This window comes from Anabrus simplex, chromosome 3 (genome assembly GCF_040414725.1).
Source record: "Anabrus simplex isolate iqAnaSimp1 chromosome 3, ASM4041472v1, whole genome shotgun sequence".
Lineage (NCBI taxonomy): Eukaryota > Metazoa > Arthropoda > Insecta > Orthoptera > Tettigoniidae > Anabrus > Anabrus simplex.
The window spans coordinates 76,491,960-76,514,792 of NC_090267.1; the positions used below are offsets into that span (position 1 = coordinate 76,491,960).

The window sequence follows — 22,833 nt, forward strand, 5'->3', positions numbered from 1 at the left end:
TAACAGATACTGATTCTGTGGCACTTGGTCTGTATACAAGTGGATGTATATCCCAGGAATCATATAACCCTGACAATGGAACATTCTTTAATGCCAGCTAACATTAACAATGAAAATTCAATGTATGGGACTCGGAGGGCAAGAAATTCTAAAAAGATGTTGTGCAAGTATTACCGGTTGACCAAAAATGTGACTAACAGCTTGAGTCCTGCAGTTCATGAGCGAAATGTTTACAGCACATTGTGATCCACACATGAGTGTGCAGAGTGGAAAACATTATTCAGTTTGTCTCAAGAGGGGTTATACCGGGCAAGTTGGCTGTGCGGTTAGGGGTGCGCGGCTGTGAGCTTGCATCGGGGAGATAGTGGGTTCAAATACCAATGTCGGCAGCTCCGAGGATGGTTTTCCGTGATTTTCCATTTTCATACCAGGCAAATGCTGGGGCTGTACCTTCATTAAGGCCATGGCTGCTTCCTTCCCACTCGCATCATCGCCATAAAACCTATCTGTAATAGTGCGACGTAAAGCAAATTCTTAAAATAAAATGGGGGGGGGGAGGGCGGCGGCAGTTATGAGATTCTTGAGATTTTGGCTGCTGGCACTGAGATTCTTGAGTGTGAAGAATTCTTATACCTACACAGATCTCTTGCATTTAAAATACCAAAGCACTGTGCTGGGATTGGTTTCGCAAGTGCCCTACCCTGGTTAACTTGTGTGAGCCATTCACAATCTACTCATTATTACAAATAGAGATCTCACTATACTCACGTAGGAGCTGCCAGGTAGAAGATGTCTCTCTGTCCAGGCTTGAGACGGCTGCAATACTGTGGCAAACTGACCTTCTCACCAGGGGAGGTGTGTGATGATTCAAACCTCAAGAGTTTGGCAATTTCTTCCTGAAAAAGAAAGAAGCAGACAGATGTGAAGAAATATTCTCATTTTTTAAATTAGTTATAATTGTTAGGTTCCCTCTTCAGTCTGCCAGAACTCATAAATGTATAATCTATCTGAAAAAGAAAACATATGGTAACAGAATTATACCTGAAAAAGAAACAATTTAATTAAAATAGAATGACATGTTTTGATCTTGAAAGAACATCATCAGATTCTATCAAACTGCACGCAAATGTATTTAGCAATGTATAAACGCAGACACCTACGTTTATTTCTATTTCAATCCTTAAAAACTTGAATTTTGGAACTTAATGAAATCTTCACTGCTCTCCACTCTAACACAGAATGTCAGCTGTTGCAATACTGTTACTCCGTCATTGACATGACTCCAGCTGGCTAGTCATTCCACTGACCTTCCACCATGTCACATCCCCTGCCCTGGCTACATCAATGATGTGCTGTAGTTTACTTTTAGGTGTTTTTATTTTCAGTAATCCCATCAACATCATATTAAATTTGTTTTGTAAACTATGCATGGGTCCTTGATGGGCATTAAAAGGCTGCCTATTATACCTGTAATTTTCGTTATGTCATTTTCTGCTTACATCAACTCTTTTGGAACTGAACTTGCATTATTATTATTATTATTATTATTATTATTATCATCATTATTATGTGCGTATAGACCCAATGGATCACACAGGGCTCTAACGATTCTGTTTTCTGAGTTGCCAAACAGCTCTCATCCTTTCTCCGTGGATCCTTTTTCGTTATGTCCACTTTTCTCCAGTCTTCTTTTTTACTTCGTATTCTGGTTGTACTTTCCATCCATTAACTTTTTCTTATAGAGGTTTCTGTCCACGGTGTCAGCTGAGTTCATCTGGGCTTTTTCCATATACTTCTTCACTTCCCGTACCCATGGAATATGTTTTAGATGTTCTATGTAGGTGATAATCTTGTGTTAGTCTACTTGCCGGCAGTCTGCGGACATGCCCGTAAAATTTCAGACGTCTTTTGCGGATGTCTGCTGCAATGTTGGAAAGCTCTTCTGTCACTTTGCGTGACCTCAGTCTATAACCATTTTCTGTTTTTCGAGGGCTGAGAATTTTCCTCAGGATTCTTCTTTCTTCCTTTAAAATGTTTTCTACGTCACGTTTTCCATTTAGTGTAAGGGTCTCGCTGGCATATAAGACTTCTGGGTCGATTACTGTATTATAGTGTCTGATCTTTGCATGGCAGGACAAGCACTTTTTATTGTATATGTTGTGAACTCTACCGTAGGCTTTCCGAAATTTTTGTAGGCAAATTTTCTGGGCAGCCTTCTCGCTTCCCGATGGTTCAAGTATTTCTCCCAAGTATTTGAAGTGTGGTACTCGGTTGATTTGCCCATATGTCGTGTTCAAATTTTGGATGTCAAGTTTTGAGCAAAACAACTTGGTCTTTTCAAAGGAAATTTGTAGGCCAACCTTTCCAGCACATTCACTAAGGGTTTCAATTTGTTTAACGGCTGTGACTACATCATCTGTCATTATGGCCAGGTCATCTGCAAAAGCAAGGCAGGATATCTCAATACCATCTTTGGGTCATCCTAGTCGTATGGGGCACCAGTATCCCATGTCTTTCAATGCCTTCTCCCACTCACGGATGACTTTGTCTAGGACAAAAGAAGCGGAGATAGGCATTCACCTTGTCGGATGCCAGTTTTAATCGGGAATGGTTCAGAAACTTTGGAGATAGTGTGAGTGAGTGTTACCTTGATGAGGTTGAGGGTCTTGGAATCAAGCCCCAGTTCCTCAAGAATAACGAAGAGAGACTGTCGATCAACCGAGTCGTACTCTTTCCCGAAGTCAACAAAAATGCAGATGACGAGTTTGTTCCTCAATGTTTTGTATATAAGTGTTGCCTTCATGTTGAATATTTGTTCTACACGTGAGTGACCAGGGGGGAAGCCTGCTTGATATTCACCAATACTTTGTTCAAATTGTTCTTGTGTTCTCTTCAAAAGGCAAGCTGAAAGAATTTTGTATGCCACTTGGAGAAGAGAAATGCCCCTGTATTTGTTCACGTCAGTCTTATCTCCCTTTTTGTGAAATGGGTGGATGAGGGCACACTTCCAGTCCTGAGGTAATTCTTCCGACTGCCAGATATCTGTAATGATTTGAGTGAGTTCCTTGAGAGAGTTAGGTCCAAGATTTTTCATAAGTTCCGCTATGATGCCATCTCCTCTGGAGGTCCTATTGTTTTTAAGTTTGAGGATGTGGCCTTGGATTTCTTCCTCTGTTGGTGGTGGAGAGTCTGGGAAAGTGTGCCTTGGGGGTTCTTGAGGGAATCTTGTGAGGGCACTGGAGAGTTGAGGAGATCAGTGAAGTAAAGTGCTAGCTCCTGACAATTTTCCTGATTACTGAGTGCAAGTTTTCCATCTGATCTTTTGAAAGCCAGGTTTTGAGGAGCATACCCACAGACTTGTCCTCTGAATTCCCTGTAGAAATCTCGTACGTTGTAGTTACGAAAGTTATCCTCAATCGAGTCCAGTTGTTGCTTCAGGTGTTTTCTCTTGACCTGCCTGATGATTTTGGCTACTCGTTTTCTAGGTTCATTGAAATATGTTTGGTTTTCTGGTGATTTCTTGCTGTTGTATTTCTGGTATGCTTCTTTTCGTTCCTTCAAGGCACGTTCACATTCAGAATTCCACCAAGGGTGTTTTGTATTCTTTTTCAGGGGAATTTGCTCTCGAGCTTTCTCAATGATTTTGTTGCAGAATTTCTTCCAGGTGCCTGCATGTTCCCTTTCCCACACTTCTTGCAGATTAGTGTTTCCAATCTGTGTCGTGTCAAACTTCGATATTTGTGGCCTCTTATGGTGAATTTTCTTCGGGGTGAATTTTATCTTTATTCTCACTAAGTAGTGATCGGAATCGAAGTTTGCTCCTCGGCGTACCTGTACATCGTGTACCTCTCACTACATGGGATGAGAGATGGCAATGTGATCGATTTGAAATTCACCAATCCCTGGAACGGGAGATCTCCAGGTCTTCTGTTTCCGAAGTGATTTTCTCAGAGAAGTTGACATGAATTTAAGATTGTTGTTGTTGTTATTATTATTATTATTATTATTATTGTAATCATGGTAATGGGCCAAAATGCATGCTAACTGGACCGGTGAACAACGGAAAAGGGTGCTTTGGATGGATGAATCTAAATTTGAAAAATTATATTCAAATTGTCGCCAATACGTTCATCGCCGGCCCGGCAAAAGGGTTATGGAATCCTGCATAATTCCATCTGTGAAGCATCGAGGAGGAAATGTGATGGTGTGGAGATGTTTTGGAAATAATCAGGTTGGTCCTTTGGTGAAAGTAGAGGGAATACTGGAAAAGAAACAATACCACCGTATCCTTTCACGCAATGCCGTACCATCTGGAACAAAGCTGATTGGTGAAGGATTTGTTCTACAGCAGGACAATGATCCTAAACACGCCTCTCATTTGTGCAAGGAGTATCTGGAAAGGAAACAAGCTGAAGGAAAATTGGAATTAATGGTCTGCCTCCTCAAATCACCCGATCTGTCACCTATTGCACTTTTGTGGGAAGAACTTGACAAGAAAGCGAATGAAAAGGCACCAGGCAATGTGGATGGGCTGTGGCAATGTCTGTTAGAAACCTGGGGATGTATAAATACTGAGACTTTGGAAAAATTAACAGCTAGAATGCCACGCATCTGTAAAGCAGTAATCAAAGCAAAGGGTGGACACATTGATGAACAGGCAGTGTGATTGCTTAAGATGTTCTGATTGTGTTTCTAGCTCCCTGTGAATGATCAGTGTAAAGGAAAATCTAGTGAAATGTGTAATAAAACTAGTTAGTTCTAAAAACATAGGTACTGTATTTCCATGTTTATTTTCAACAAATAGCCCCTATTTTTCATGGTAAGTGAAAATTCATGGGTGAGTGAGTCTAACTCTCATTTACATCCTTACTACAACCATAAATACCCTCATAACCATGTGCCCTTTATTTACAATCATATTTATGTGATTACCCCAATGATGATCTTTCCTTTATTAAGACCTGGGTACTTACAATGATCCCCAAAAGGAACTTCCACCCCATCAACGCAGTAATTAAAACTCAGAGAACTTTTCCTAGTTGTGAAACTCACAACGTGACTTTTAATCCCATTTATCACCACACCATTGCCTACTGTCCATCTCACAACATTATTGGGGCCATTTTGCAGTTGCTCACAATCTTGTAACTTATTTATTACTCTGTACAGAATAACATCATCTGCAAAAAGCCTTATCCCTGATTCCACTTTTTTTACACATTACCACGATACCATGATTATCATGATATTTTAAATTAATGCTGTAAAAGTCAAAAAACTGTATGTGGTTAAGTGTAAGAGAGGGCCAAGAGCCCTAACTTCCCCACTTTTATTTATTTACACTGTTTATGCCCACATTGGAGCACCAAAATCAAACCTTATACAACAAAGTCTTCAAAGAATAAGAATATTTTCTAGAATAAGTTCAGCTTTTAACACTCGGCAACTTCTTCCTTTCCCAAAATTTCTTCATTCTGGATGATATTGCAGCCCATTCTTCTGCAGATATAACATACTGCTTACGCTGCAATATTTTTAGTGATAATCTTGTGCATTTGTTATTTAGAATCCGTTCCTCTTCTCTATTTTCAATTTGAGCTATAGTAACTTTCAATTCATCTAAAACCATTTGTATTTCTTTAAACTATGTATTATTTTGTTTTACTATTCCAAAAGAAATCAAAAAGTTGTTTCAGAAGTCTAATATTTGGTAAGCGGTCCTCCATTTACGCATCATTCACTTTCCTTGTAAAGTAATGAATTTGGTAAAAGTCTCTACTGGCCATCAATCTGGTGTTTTTTATTAATAATTGTCCAAAGAATTCTTCTATCAACTTTCTGCAGTTTGTCTTTTGTTGATTGGGTACTCAGTTTAAATAATGTTTCACTTGCATATGTTGCTTCTGGCTTAACGACGCAGTAATAATGTCGAACTTTAGTATTAATCAAAAGAGACTGGTTCTTGGAACTCAGCTAGTCTCAATTTTTGAGTTCTACTATCTATGGAGTTATAATCTTACTAAGGTATTTAAATTTGTGTACAATCTGTATTTTTTGAGTATTAATTAATATATGAAGTGTTAACTTGAGAAGAAATTTTCAACCCAACTTTTGCTGCTAATCGTTCCAGTTCCTCTACTTGAAATTTAGCTTCTTCAATACTATTTGCTAATAATGCTAAATCATCTGCAAATGCGAGCCAATTTAGTCGAATATTTCTTCCAATCTTATACTATTCATGCATAATGTTTTGCAGCACACAATTAAGCAACAACGGGGATAATCCATCTCCCTGTCGAAGTCCGGTATGAATTTCAAATGGCTCAGAGATTTCATTTCTGAACGTAACTCTAGATTTTGCATTTCTAAAAGTGACAGCAATGAGGTTAACAAGTTTCCGATGTAAACCAAATTCAGTAAGGATATGCAATAATGATTAACAATGGATACTATCATAAGCTTTTTGATAATCAACAAAAGTGATCACTAAATTTTTGCTCCTAATCCTTGGATGTTTTACAATCCATTTGAGACTGATAATTTGATCTGGACAGCTTCGTCCTGGACGAAAACCACCCTGATATTCACCAAATTCACTATCAAGTTGTTCATGAATTCTGCAATATAAAATCTTAGAAAAAAAAATCTTATAAGTGCTATCCAGCAAAGAAATTTCTTCATAATTACTAGGATCTGATCTATTGCCTTTTTTGTGTAGTGGGTGTATAACTGCAACATTCCATCCTTCAGGCAATTTTTCGGTATTCCATATGTCAATGGGATGTTTATGTAAATTCGGAACAGTCAGTACATTTGCATTCTTCCAAAGTTCCGCTACTAGTTGATTCTCTTCCGCCACTTTAAAATTTTTAAGTGAATCAATAACTGCATGCACTTCATCGTAAACTGGTGGTATGATATTTTGTAGAGATGTTTTTTTTCTGGGATACAGATCAAATTCAAAATCATCTTCAGGTTCATCACTATTAAGTAGTGTTTTGAAGTCATCATCATCATCATCATCATCATCATCATCATCACTGTCAAACTCCAGTCGCCCGGGTGTGGTTAACAAATCTCCTCCACTTCTTTCTGTCCTTCCACTTTTCCTGCTCCATTACTTCCACCACATCCAATCCAGCTTCTTTAATGTCCTTCCAAATCTGATCCATCCCCCTTCTCCTCGGTCTTCCAACTGGTCTCTTTCCCTTAACTTCTCTTTCCAATTCCCTTCTTGCTACCCGTTCCTTTCCCATTCTTTTTACATATTCGAACCATCTCAGTCTTGCTTTCTGTATGTTCTGTACCAATGGTTCTATGTTTAGCTCTTTTCTGATTTCAATATTTTGAATTCTCTCTCTTCTTGTTTTTTTAACCGATGTTCTTAAAAATTTAATTTCTACTGCTTGGATCTTACTATCTTGTCTCTTATTAGTTACCAGCATTTCTAGTCCGTATGTTACAATTGGTATGAAATACTGTTTATATAGTGTTGATTTCATTCTCTTGGGTACTTTTTCATCTCATAAAAGCTCTCTGACTTGATGATAAAATGCTGTACCTTTACTTAGTCTGTTATTAATTTCAGGGTTGATTTCAATACTTCCATTAATAATGCTACCCAGATATATAAATTGTTCTACATTATCTAACCATTTTCCGTCTATGTTCACTTGGCTTCTCCTTTTCTCTTTTCCACAGTGAATGGCCACAGTTTTCTTTTTAATAATTACCATTTCTCCCTTTCCCCAAATCACCACATCATCTGAAAATACCAAAGTATTCACTTCATCACTACTGATACTCTGTTTTACACCATTAAGTAGTGTTTTGAAGTATTCAGCCAAAATTATTGCATTGTCATAATCATTATGGACCATCTTTCCATTCGTATCCTTCATCAGAAGAGTAGGGGGAGTATAATTTGTTTGGTATTGTTTAATTGTCCTATAAATGTATTTTGTTTTATGGCAACTGAAAGCTTCATCAATAGATTTTAATATTTCGTTTTAACCCTCCTAATTTCTCTGGCCGTTAATCGTCTAGTATTGATTAATTCTTCCCTAGAACTTTCAGTTTTTTGTTGCTGGTCATTCAACCAAGCTTTATGCCGGTGTAGTATTGCTATATCACAGTTTTCGTTCCACCATGCATGATTTTTTGTTTCTTCTAATGGAAGCAACTTCTTCGGCTAAGGCTTTTAATTTGTTAACAGTGATCCCCAAGTTGTCACTTAAAAGTGTTATGGATTTCTCCATGTATACTGGATTATTGACTGAACTAATGAATTTCTGTGGTTTATTTTTCCTTTTAGGAGTTAATTCAATTTTAATCTTTGAGATGTAATGATCTGAATCAACATCGACACCACGAAAAACCTTTACATTATAAATTTCTTTATGAAATTTACGATCATGGCCACATGATCTATCTGAGACTCACCTCACTTAACATTAGGACATTTCCAAGTAATTTATGCTCTTTTATTTTAAATCTTGTCGTCTACAAAATTAGTCCATGGTTAATACAAAATACTTCGCCACTTAATAAAGACACAAATAAATAAATATATGGTGTTGCAGTTTATTTGATATTTGAATTAATTCAAATTATGATACCATTTTATTTGTTATTATTACTATTATTATTGTTGTATATTATTATCATCATAACGTAAATTCTTCTTCTTCTTCTTCTTCTTCTTCTTCTTCTTCTTCTTCTTCTTCTTCTTCTTCTTGCCATACTGTCTTCTATCAAAGGTTGGCGGCCATCATGGCTTTCCTAGTATTTGAGTCTGTAGCATGGAATGGCTAGCAACATGATGCTCATCTCGATCCAGTCCCTCTGGTTCTTCAGCCAAAATAATCTTCTGCGGCTAGATGTTCGTTGTCCTCAGATCTTCCCCTGCATCACTAACCATAGGATCCTGTACTTTTCATTCTGCACCACATGCCTGACATATTGAAGTTTCAACTTCTTGATGGAAAGGAGTACTTCGGTCCTTTTGTTTAGTCTTTCCATCAGCTCAATATTCCTTACTCTTTCAGTCCATGGGATACGTAACATCTGCCAACAGACCCACATTTCGAAGCCTTCCAGTTTCTTGCACAGGGCCTAGGTTAGAGTCCACCCTTCCATTCCATACAACAGTCTGGGAAATACATAGCCCCTGACCACTCGCAGCCTCAAATCTAGATTGAAATTGCAGTTGCTGAGGTGCTTCTTCATTTTAATGAAGATATTGCACGCATGTTCTGTTATTGCCTTGATCTCTTGGCTGAGCTCCCACTGTTCATTCAGAATACAACCACGGTACTTCTACTGTCAAACACACTCAATCTCCTTGGTGTCTAGCATGAGTCTAGCCTGGATGGACCTGCACTTGCTCACAATGTCTAATGAGGTTTTAATGGGCTTGCTAGTTTTTTTTAAATTTTACATTATGTAATTTTCGTTTTCATGAATACCTATCGAGGAACTATATACATAGTTTATTATTATTGTTGTTGTTGTGTATTTGGGAATAAATTTATGTTAATAATTTGATCAAGCAATGTATGAATTGAATTAAAATGAACCTTGTAAAGTATAATTTTTATTAATAAACAATAACCTACTAAAAATATCTAGAGAGGCCACGACGCTGCATAAATTCAGAGAATTTACCACAGATAAGAATATCCTAACCCAAATTCTAGACCTTTAAGTCAGAGTAACCTCCTGTGGGATTCATTAAGCGCTAATGCGAAAAGTGTGGAATATTGACCAAAATTATGGCTTTCGATTGAGATAGCTAAATAATATTCCGAAGCTATCTCAATCGGAAGTCATATTTTTGGTCATGCTAGCCCGGGAGAGCATACAGTAAAACCTCGTTAATTCGAAGTCGTTGGGACTCAAAAATCGGACTTCGAATTACGTGATTTCGAATTAACCGCCAATTCGCAATTCAGAAGTACCAACCCTTGCCGCGTTACGAAATATTCTAAGCCCGTTACTGCATGCAGTTAACCTTGATTCACAGTTTATACCTTTCAAATGCCATGAAAAAAGAACTATTTCCAAAATGTATCCAAAAAGGTGCATTTACAGTATTCAAATAATGCACTTGCATATCTCACTGGCAAATATAACCTCACACAAAGAAAGAAAGAAAGAAAGAAAGAAAGAAAGAAAGAAAGAAAAAAAAAAGCACGATTCAAAGACGAGGAGAAATCTATGCTGGCTCCCATGTGCAAGTGCTTTATTCATTGGAGTACTATACTGCATGCATTTTAGATGCCTTGTATTTACACAGAAGGTACCCAATGCCCTTAAAATCAAACTTTCCTATGACTCTATCCTTGTAGGATTTCCCGCCATGGCACTTTTCTCGTACTTCAGAAATGTAAACACTTGCCGCGTCACAAAGTATTCTAAGACCCATTAATACATGCAATCACCTCGATTCACAGTTTAAACCTTTCCAATGCCATAGAAAAACTATTTCCGAAATATATCCAACAAGGTGCATTTACAATGTTCAAATAATGCACTTGGATAAATCACTGACGAACATAACCTCACGCAACGAAAGAAAAAAAAATCACTCAATTCCAAGACAAGGATAAATTATGCTGGTTCCCCTGTGCAAATGCATTATTTTTTGGATATCTGTACTGTTTGCATTTTTAGATGCTTTGTACTGGGATGGAAAGTGCCCGACGCCCTTAAAACGTAGCTTATCGAACTTTTCTATGACGAGGGGATAAAGTTTCCCGCTTCCATGTGCATTGCAATTGCAACGCACTACAATGACCCCCATCCCCGACCCTTGTACGATTCTCCGGCTGGCACTTTCTCCTTTAAAACCATAAGACCGTTTGGGCTCGCATTAAAATAAAGCAATGCAGTTTCATCGGCAATGACAGTATTGTTCGGTGCCTACGAATTTATTATATGAGCCACGCTTTTTCATCAACTGTCGGCATCGCCAGTGTTCGCGCATTCTGTTTTCCCGCACACTGCCTGTTGCGTGATATTACGGCGTTCCTGAAAAGGTTGAATACAAAAGAATTCTGATTTCATTCAACTTGGCAATCATGAAGCGCACTGTAGACCCACCGAAGTGAGTGTAAGTGCGGAAAGCTACCCCTCCACGTTCCGGAACACGCGTTCTATTATGACGCGGATAAATTTCGAGTTGAAATTACTCTGTAACATACTATTGTTTTAAAATGTAAAGGCAGTTTCGAATTAAAAGTCTGAATTTCGGTAATGGGGCCGACATTGTACTTCGAATTACGAATTATCCGTATTTCGAATTAAACAATTTAAATAACATGCAAAACTGTATCTCATGTTTCCGGGAACGAGAGCTTCTTCGAATTACGTGGGATTTTGAATTAACTGATTTCGAATTATCGAGGTTCTACTGTATATAGTAAGTGAAGATGCAATTCTCCCCTAGTACGTGGGCACTGCATTGTGCTTATTACTTGTATATCTTGCAGTGGTGTTGCTACCAGCACGCTACCCGGCCAGTGTCTTGCGATATCTAACTGATGAGCCCATGCTGTACTGGGGCAAAACACAGGTAATTATTCATGATCGAGTTTCCTGAATATTATTTAGTGTGGAATGTTGTTCATAAATTAAGTAGTACAAACAGGAGTAAATTTTTTAATTGTGTGAGGTCACTAAGGTTGGCTTGATTAGTTGTTCCTTTTCTCTTTGTAACGTAAATTTCAATATCTTCTTTAATATTCAACGACTTGCTTTAATTTTTGGTGTGTCAAATGTTTAGATTTGTGTTAATGTCTGTGAAGTGGAGATGCACAGGTGCCCAAATTCTGTCCTGCAGAAGTTCTTTAGCATGCTGGTAAAAATATATCGACACAAGGCTGATGTATTTGAGCATGAGACTAAGCTAGGATCGAACATTCCAACTTGAGATCTGAAGGCCAGCACTTTACTGTCTGAGATACTCAGCCTGGCTAGCTCCTTTCTGTCCATTGGGCAGACTAAGAGAAAACACCCTCTCTACATTCACATTATGCTCAGGAATAGAGAAATAATACCCTACAATTTTGAGCAGTTCACAATACTGTTCCACAGAAACACAATCATGGAAAAAAATCAATCCATTTCTTGCTGAACTTCATATTCTCATGTCCTGTACACAAAGGAACCTTGAAGCTGCAGACTGAAAGGACACAGTAATAACTACACATATCAGCAAAGGTGACTGGTTACTCAGATACTGCTGCAGTGATGGCAAAGAGTAACAAATACCTTCATGATCAAAGATATGTCTTTGTTCATGATCATGATGATCATCATCATGTATTCCTTCAAGCGAGCCAGCTAGGATGTTTTTTGAATGATATGCCACCATTTATAACAGTTTTTGTATGTTTCTCCTCTCTTCTCTAGGTCTTCTCTTATCTGGTTTAGCCACCTTCTTCTAGGATGTCCAACAGATCTTCATCCAGGAACAATGTTTTCAAAACACTTCTTTGCAGTTCATGACGACTTTCAGATATTTGGCAGTAAATCTAAATCACCTAAAGTTGACTTTCAAAACTTCTAAATAACTACAATAAAAAATCACACATATTTGTCTTCTAGACCTGGAAGTTCTTCTTACACAATAAATTTGTGGATTATCAGTGACATTGTTAAATATGGCAACCTGCATACAAGTCATCCATCAATTGCCAAGCTTATTATCTACTAACTCCACCTCCTGGTTCTTAACTTCAGAAAATTCCCTAACAAAGGCTACCCAGTCCAAGCTATGCCTAGGCTTACCTTCTGAAGCTGTTCAGCAACAGTAACGATGCCTTCCTTCAGGAAGATTCCATAGTCTTTGTAGAATTTATCAAACTCTTCAGTCTCCTTCGTAGACTTATCGTGCAGGAATCGCAAAATACGATTGGTAAGAACAGTTCGTAGCTTGCTGCAACAACCAAGAGATGAGATAAATATAGCTTATTAAATTAATGTTATCAAAATTTGAATGTAAGAAACTTCCTGCTGATTCTAAGTCTCCAACAACTGAGAAGTGTGTGTGATCCACTGATCACACTTTAATAGCTTTAAACAATAATTAGAGTTTGGCAATTATCTTCTCCAGGTGATTAGGTGCCTTAGAGTAATGAGATACAAGTGTGGAAATTAATACCACGTTTTGTGGCTGAGAGAATATTAACTCAGGCTGAATGGAGTAGTTCACTAGTTTCTGACTTGTTATTATCATCTTTGAGTGTATGGTGGAACTGTTAAGTGTTTATTCTATGTGATTAAATCATTAATTTGATAGCATTGTAGTGTTTGAGGAAGACTATGAGCTAAAATACTATGGATATAGCAACCACACATACAAATGCCACTCCAAATTCACCTACTTTGCATCTCTTGAATTTGTTTTTGAATTTTGTATTTATAAGTCAACGATCTTGCATTATTACAGGTAGTGTGGAAGAAGCTATATTTCAAATTGAAGAACTTGAGAATATTGCTGCAAAAATCGGACTGCAAATCTCGTTTGAAAAGACTGAAATGATGCCGACCTTCAGAATTGAAACACCAGCCATTCACCTTGACAATGGCAAACAAATTAAGAATATGAATAAGTTCAAATATCGTGGGGAAATGAAATGAAATGTCGTATGGCTTTTAGTTCCGGGATATCCCAGGACGGGTTCGGCTCGCCAGATGCAGGTCTTTCTATTTGACACCCGTAGGTGACCTGCGCGTCGTGATGAGGATGAAATGATGATGAAGACAACACATACACCCAGCCCCCGTGCCACTGGAATTAACCAATTAAGGTTAAAATCCCCGACCCAGCCGGGAATCGAACCCGGGACCCTCTGAACCGAAGGTCAGTACGCTGACCGTTCAGCCAAAGAGTCGGACTTGGGGAAATGATAACCTGGAACACAAAAAAAAAACATTGATCGACAGCAGAATATCTAAACTGAAAACAGCACAGCGAATCACCTGGCCAACTTAAAAAAAAAAAAAAAATCTCTCCATGAATGCTAATTCTGACATTGCAATACAGTTGTAAAACTCAAAGCAACTTATACTAGTGAAACACCCTTCAAGTTGAACACTAAATCAACAACCGATAAATTGCAGTAAGTAGATAGAAGAATCATCAGGACAATCATCAAAAAGAAACACCAAGTTGATGCCCAATGGAGATTATTACCTAATGAAGTGGTATATCGAGAAAGTGAATCAATAATAAATACAATGTGGAAAAGGAGAATTGCCTTTTTTTGTCATGTATTCAGACTGCAAGAAACCCGACTAGTGAAGCAGTTATATAGTTACTTCTGAAAAAAATAAAACAAAGAATATTTGGTTCACAGAGATCATGAATGATTTAGAAGAATTAAATTTATCAATGCTCCAAATTGAAGCCAGAGAAGAGAAGAGGATTCTAAAGAATAAACACCTGCGATTCAAACTCGTAACATTTGAATGAAGGAAGTACTTTTTTTTTTTTTTTGCTAGGGGCTTTACGTCGCACCGACACAGATAGGTCTTATGGCGACGATGGGATAGGAGTTGGAAGGAAGCGGCCGTGGCCTTAATTAAGGTACAGCCCCAGCATTTGCCTGGTGTGAAAATGGGAAACCACGGAAAACCATCTTCAGGGCTGCCGATAGTGGGATTCGAACCTTCTATCTCCCTGAAGGAAGTACACCATTACTGACAACCAAAGGGCAGCCAGGTCCGACAGGATAAAGAAGTTTAATACTATTAGAATTTAGTGTATATGACTGATTAAAATGCTCCAATGGGGGCGTAAACTATGTATAAAAAATTAAAAAAATTAAAATGCTCCATGTATAAAAAAAAATAAAAAAAAGAGGTGGTTAGTTCCTGTTTATATGCCAGGATGTGTTCCACAAGAACAGGAAATGTTGCAAGCATAGTACTGATTATTATATTGTAAGGAAAAGAAAGATCAGTTTCAATGCAACCACACATCATACTAAATAAACGTCCAGCTCCATGGCTAAATGGTTAGCATGCTGGCCTTTGGTCCAGAGGGCCCCGGGTTCGATTCCCGGCCAGGTCGGAGATTTTAACTTTCATTGGTTAATTCCAGTGACTTGGTGGCTGGGTGTTTGTGCTGTCCCAAACATCCCTGCAACTCATACACCACACATAACACTATCCTCCACCACAATAACATGCAGTTACCCACACATGGCAGATGCCGCCCACCCTCATCGGAGGGTCTGCCTTACATGGCCTGCACTTGGCTAGAAAGAGCCACACGAAATTAATTATTAAATCAAATAAACAAGAAACCTGCCCTTTTAAAAACTAATCAACTTAAAACTTTCAAATTTAAAAAATTTAGGTTACTCAATCACAAATAATCAATGTTTCATGCCAGGGTAGCAGTGGGCTTATTAGGTGAAATGCCACATAACCCCAAGAAGAATTTACTAATATCAACATTACTATTTTCTTCTTTATTTTCTTTTTTTCCTTTTTAGAATTGGATCTATGTCACACCGACACAGATAGAAGATGGGATAGGAAAAGCTTGGGAATGGGAAGGAAGCGGCCGTGGCCTTAATTAAGGTACAGCCCCAGCATTTGTCTGGTGTGAAAATGGAAAACCACACAAAACCATCCTCAGGGCTGCCGACAGTGGGGCTCGAACCCACTATCGCCCGGATGCAAGCTCACAGCTGCACGCCCCTAACCGCACGGCAAACTCACCCAGTCACTACTATTCTGATACCAATACTACAGGTCATTCGGGATCTCTGGGGATGATTTTTGAAGGATACTTACCATATGAAAAGCCATGACTCCACCAACGATCATCCTCAATTGTAATGCCAGCATTTCTAGCTATAGCCCGACAATGTAATTTCCATTACAGCAGACTTTTTCGCAGAGCTAGCATGTCTATCTTGTCTCACTCCTCCTGACAGGCTTTCTAAAGTCCATTGATAGTGTGTAGATGTCTATTTCCTAAGGCTCCTTTTAGGAGTCCAAATGCACAGAAGTCCATGGATGACCCATCGGGTGCCTTTACCGGAATATCATGAAAATGAATTGCATGGATTTCAGTTTCCATCTCCATTCTCTCTAAGAACAGACTAGTCGAATGAGAGGTGTGGTTGGATGCTTTAACTTGATATACCCATACCTGATTTTTTGCCCTCCCATACAGTGCTGGGATATCTGTGTTGTAAATGGGTGCTTTCCTAGTTCACCTTCACATTACTAGTGACATGGCAAATGGTTAACTTACCACTGTAGCAGTATTGAGCAATGATCATGAAACTGCTTGGGAAACTTTCCTGGCATTCTTGATAAGTTTCTTTGTCTCTAGGGTGGTAGTAAATCAAGCGTGATTTGTTACAGTCACTAAGGTACACATACGCTTCATGTAATGTCACCATATTTTTCCATCTGCCCCCTGCCAGATAGCCTTCATACAGCTTTCTTGCATTAGTGCGACATTCCGAAATATGAATTTCATGTTTTTGGTCCGTATTGAACTGAGAATAATATATGACAAGGCAATAGCTTGTGAACTCGGCGTTTATGCCACTTTTCCAATTGCAGGTCCTTGATGATTTTATTGTGTTAACTGTTCAAACAGACATCCCCAACTTACGTGCAATAGTCCTTTGGAGGGCAGGCTTACCACCTTCACTTTCCTCACCACTTCTAGTCGTGGATTTGCCTGTTTTTTTACCCCCCTGGAATTAAGCCCAGTCAACCTTTGCCTTTTTTAAATTCAATATAACACTGATCCCGTTCTTTGATATCAAAAAAAGATTCTTGCCTTTGATTGCACAATAGCTATATTTAGCATCGGAAAGGGTCGTGATGAAGCCCTCCCAGTAAGGGTCAATCCGCTTCGGCATCGTTGCAGCTAATGTCATGAAACTCTACATACACGTTCTCAGTACTGACGTGAAGCATCAATCCCCATTTTGACGTGCTCAAGTTGATAACAGTGGCGCCCGCGGACTTCAAACTCGCCACCAGAGACTACTACTGCTACTACTACTAACTGTTTTCATTCCTCCCTTGAAGGGAAAGACAGGTCTCTTAGATTGTGATGCCGTTTCTCAAGCCAGGACATTTGTATTGGAGAAGGAGATGTGTGGTGGAAGTGAGAGGATTGGAGGCTGTGGCCTATACTAGCAACTGGCCTGGCATTTGCCTCAGTGCAGGAGAATGGAAAAGCACAGAAAACCATTGTCAGGACAGCCGATGGTGGAGACCAGCCCCTCTCCGTCTCCTAAATACAGAGGCGTAGAGCCACAATAGAGCCATGGCTCGGCTGGCCGGTCGGAGTGCAGAGCTGTCAGACCAGCCGTGGACCATTCTCAGGACAGCTGATGGGTGGGACCAGGCATGAAGTCCGGCACTGTGCCCCAGGCCCGTCTCCCGAATGCAGAGGCGTAGAGGCATGGTAGAGCCGTGGCCAACTTTCCTCTAATCGGTTGGCCGGTCAGAGTACGGAGCTGTTGGACCACGGACAAGCCATGTCCTCTTAAGGGACGAAACCCACTCTGCATCTACCGACGTTCTGACACCTCTGCAAGCTTTCCTGCTATAGCATAATGCAGTGAAAGTACACTAGGAGAGATAAGTATTTCACCATGCTATATAAGCCCTCTTTGAATTTCATACTCAAATATTAAGTTCCCAGTAGGAAATCTTCATTTAATTTCACCAATGACAGATATCAAAGAAAAATAAAATGTTAAAATTTTAAAAGTGTCAGTTCTTTGAAAAAGAATCCCCACTTATTTCTTTCTTTCTCTGTCCTAATTCTTGTTGATTCTAAACCTATCCTTCCTCAGAGTGAAAACTACATACATCGTCTGCTGTTCAAGAATCCCTTGTCATGAAAGGTAGGAAGAGGCCTCAGAATCCCAATATAGTTACGTTATAAAATATGAGCATTGAAAAGATGGGGAGGAAAGTTAAATGATAACAACCTCGCTAGTTGTGAGTCCCCAGGAGATGTTCATTAGAAAGTCTGCTATTACCTGATGAGGACACTGTTCTGCAGCAGCTCACGGCTGAGGTTAAGAGGAATGTCCTCCGAGTCCACCACACCTGAAACAAATTTCAAAAATTCACCTGGCACTCAATCCAATCAATACTATTGCTACCAACTCCTCACTAATATAGTTTATTAACTTCTCTATGAAACAGTTAAGACACTATGGTATTTCTTAGACAAAGAATTAAACTGTCAAACACATGGTCTTGTCTTGTTAAAAAACTTGAGCAATTTTCCTCAGTTAGTTGTTTGAAACTAAAGGGCTGACCTCTTGCACATCTAGGAGTCATGGTTATCTGATTTGTACACTTAGCATTTTATAGTGTTTACAAGAAAAACAGAATTTGAGGTTTTCTGATTGTCTGATAATATTAATGTCAAACTAAATTCACATTTGCATAGAGTTAATGGTAGAAGAAAAAAGGCATAAAATATAATAGAATTGTACATCTATTTTAAATTGATATTTCCCAAGTGATGCAGACCCACAGAGCCTATGTAGTTTTGAGATATTTGAAGGTTTGCATTTTTGATCTCACAGTAAATTCTAGGGAGCATACAGATAAACCTGGATAATAATTTTTGACACAAAGTTTGTCAATTTTTCATGTCCAATGAAAAATAACTAGAGGAACTTAAATAATTCAAATGTTTTTAATTCAAATTAGTCTTTCATTCAAACTTTTCACTTGGTGCCTAGAATTCGACAAGTTAGGTGAAGTTCAGCTTTATAACACTGAATGGAAGGTAGTAATTTATGTAAATTTAGAAGTGTTAAATGATGCATATAATATTGGTATGAAGTACATTCGGAGGACCACGAGATTGTGTTCAGAACTGGAAGTAAATTTAACATATACGTGTCAAAATGAGGTAAAGTTTTTAATTATGCAATTAAATAAAACTCAAAATTTGTGTGAATTAATAAGACAAACATCTAAGACTGAGGAAAAAGATAATTCAGATCAGATTTTTTTTTTTTTTAGTTGCTTTATGTCGCATCGACGCAGATAGGTCTTGTGATACAATTCCTTTAGTTTTGCCAATTGCCACCTTTTCAATACAATAAAAATATAGTACAAACATATTTATTATGATGTTTATATGGTACATGTTTCGCTCCTTTTCGTGAGCATCATCAGCCAAACTATCATTAATCTAAGATTGTATAAAATCATAAAACAATTCTTTTGGTTCAAGATTGCTCCTATAAAACTAATTGATAATCTTATAACATTTTAAAAGTCACACAACAATAAAACTATGTCTTAAGCTAACACTTTTTGTCTAAAATCTTCTTCAGTCCAACATTTTATTGCCGAAACTCATCTGGTGAACATCTTTTAAAATTGCTTAAAAATAAGAATAAAATAAAAAACTTTTGAGATCTGGCTAGTTGTGTTGATTCCTGTTGCTTAACTTGTATAATTGTCATTAAAACTTCATTTAAAACTTCATAACAGTATTGAATATTTTCTGCAGTTGATAATTGTCATTATGGTCAATAGACTTGTTCTCGTTGCTGGAGTAACATTTATAAAATGTATTGGTATTGTATACAATACAACACAAGAAGTGCAAACAGGACAACAAGTAGTTCTCAAGAGGCTAGGAGTAACACCAAACAATCACGCAGCAGAAAAGAAAAAAATACCAACGAGCCATTATGGAACATTCGAGAACATTTTAAATCCAATATCACATCAGAAAGTGTTTCATCAACAAGCTTGTTCACGAACAATTTTACCCCATTGATAATATAAATTAATACCAATACATTTTATAAATGTTACTCCAGCAACGAGAACAAGTCTATCGACCATAATGACAATTATCAACTGCAGAAAATATTCAATACTGTTTGAAGTTTTAAATGAAGTTTTAATGACAATTATACAAGTTAAGCAATAGGAATCAACACAACTAGCCAGATCTCAAAAGTTTTTATTTTATTCTTATTTTTAAACAATTTTAAAAGATGTTCACCAGATGAGTTTCGGCAATAAAATGTTAGACTGAAGAAGATTTTAGACAAAAAGTGTTAGCTTAAGACATAGTTTTATTGTTGTGTGACTTTTAAAATGTTATAAGATTATCAATTAGTTTTATAGGAGCAATCTTGAATCAAAAGAATTGTTTTATGATCTTATACAATCTTAGATTTATGATAGTTTGGCTGATGATGCTCACGAAAAGGATCGAAACATGTACCATATAAACATCATAATAAATATGTAAGTTTGTACTATATTTTTATTGTATTGAAAAGGTGGCAATTGGCAAAACTAAAGGAATTGTATCACAAGTAGATCTTCAATATGGAAAAGGAAAATGAAGTTTATAACCTACAGATAGGTCTTACGGCAACGATGGGACAGGAAAAACGTAGGAATGGGAAGGAAGCAGCCGTGGCCTTAATTAAGGTACAGCCCCAGCATTCAGATCAGATTAGAATGAAGCGAGGAGTTTTTCATTTTGTTGGAAGTATTGCTAAAATTTTATTTGGAACATCAGATTTGCAAGATGCAGCCTATTATTAAAGTCACATTGAGGAACTTGAATCAGAGAATTGCAATGAAAGAGCAGATGATTATGGTGAAGTGTATGTTACAAACGATGAATAGCTCACGGTATGACAACCCTAAGAATGAGAAAGAATTAAGCGATAACAAAGCAAGGATACTGAAATATCTGAAGGATTAGGCTAGACAAAAAGAAAGTGCATTTAGGAGAATGGAGATTGAAATTGCAGTCAATAGGCATTTGATTGACACGCAATGATTCTTAGCGCAATTAAAAGATCATTATGAGATCTTGTTAGATGAAATAATGTTGGCTCAAAGAAGAGTCTTACAATCTCAGATTATAAGCCACAGTGATATACACCGTACTTACTCGCGTATTAGACCTCTTTATTCCCCCACTTTCACAGCCAAAAAACATAAAGGGGGGTCTAATATGTGATAACCTCAAATTTTTAAAGAGCTATAAATTGTACGTGTAAACATTCTACACTGTTCTTTAACAAACTTATGAATGTATTTGAGTTATACTGGCTATTTTCGTTGGAAGGCAGTATTTCTAAATGTAAAAAGACAATAAATGGTGAACATGTCTTTTAGGCCTACATATAATGTAAATATAATCAATTTTAGTTATTTATATCACGTCCTTTGGTTCATCTCATTAATTCCTCTGACAAGGTTGACATTAGGAAGGGCATACGGTTGTAAAAACTCGCTACAAAGATTCGTCTCACTTCATACTTGACCCCGTACAGAAAAGGGGTAAGGGTATCGTATTATCTATCCAATACTGATACAAAATAACTTATTAGCCAGTAACTGGTCTCTGTCAGTTGATAGTAGGCCTACCACACAGAAAATCTGAGTAAACCTGATCACTGCTTTCATTTGAATTATCGTCTTGCCTCACCAAATTCCCATCTACCTGCGTGTTGTCATTCCAAGTAACGTAATCTTCACTGCCATATCATCAGTCATGCACTGCAATCAATAGCATTCAAGGTCCTGTCTTTTCGAACCTTTTATAAGTAGTGTTGTTCCTGACTATAGAGTCCAAACGGTGTGAATTTATTCCCAAATGGTTTCTGGAGATGGTCTCTGATAATCCCAGTTGGTGTATGTGTAGCAGAAGCCACTCCTTCCCAATAAAGCCGTGCTGTAGAATGCGTGCCAAAACACCAGCAGATAACTAGTGTATGTTACGAGTTGTACTTCTGAATATAATACATAGTGACTGGAAGCAGATAACTGCGACTGTTGAAAGCCAGACCCTTATTTTTAAGTAGGCCTATATGTCATGCTTGTTGTCTACATTTATCATATTAAGATTTACCTAAACAGCTGTAAATGAGATAAGAGAAACCACATTGTTTAGGTTAGATATGCCATTGCCCAGATAGCGCCAAAAGTTCCACGCCGGAAAGAATAAAAATAAATAACAGGGCAGTTTGCAGCATTTATGGATATCTACAGGTGTGGCGGTAATGTGTTTTATTATCATAATGTTTAATGTCGTACGTTAATTGTCTCCATTTTTTATTAATGCATATTCAGTATGTTTTGTTTGGAATCTCCGAAAATCGTTAAAAGTGGGGACATAAAATCAATACTATTACTATAATTATTTGTTAGGTACATTGGCGAGTGAAACAACTGTTATGATTGGATAGTTTTTATCATGTTTTAAACTTATTTCTCATATAATTTAATTAACAAAGTTTTAACCCTCCTACTCAATACTATACAATAATTGTAACCAAATTTTATTCGTCTTGTTTTTGGTAGTTTGTGGTGTAATCTGGTGTTTCTTTTCGTTATTTCTTACAAAGTTTGGCGTTAAAATCAAATAAAATACACTGCTTCAGGAAATCAACATCTTTGTGTATCTTAGCTATTTTTAGCTTTAAGCCTAGGTATTGGAAGGCTTTTTGTTCTGTTTTGCATGCATGCATGCATACATACATACATACATACATACATACATACATACATACATACATACATACATACATACATACATACTAGACTGTTATGCCTTTCAGCATTCAGTCTGCAAGCTTCTGTGAATTGACTAAGCACTTCCACAATCTTCACAAAGAGAGTCATCAAGACTGCAGACATCGAAAATTAAGTTCCTGAGGTACATGCAGAATAACTGAGCTCCACAACACATGAGGTAAGAGGGGCCAACTTCATAGCAGCAGTTTCCTTAGGATGATTCCAAGCCAGTGTGTACGGTACTTGTTCAATCTTCCT

At 37.7% G+C, this 22,833-nt stretch overlaps 1 protein-coding gene across 1 annotated transcript in view; it reads right to left on the reverse strand.

Annotated features, from left to right (window-relative positions):
* Positions 1-22,833, reverse strand: part of Trap1 (TNF receptor associated protein 1) — a 550,461-nt gene that overhangs the window by 63,368 nt on the left and 464,260 nt on the right. The window contains exons 11-13 of the mRNA XM_067144122.2: positions 18,036-18,105; positions 12,793-12,940; positions 769-896 (exon numbers count right to left, since the gene is read on the reverse strand). Of these exons, the coding sequence (XP_067000223.1) occupies positions 769-896; positions 12,793-12,940; positions 18,036-18,105 (346 nt within the window). The remainder of the gene's footprint in view (positions 1-768; positions 897-12,792; positions 12,941-18,035; positions 18,106-22,833) is intronic.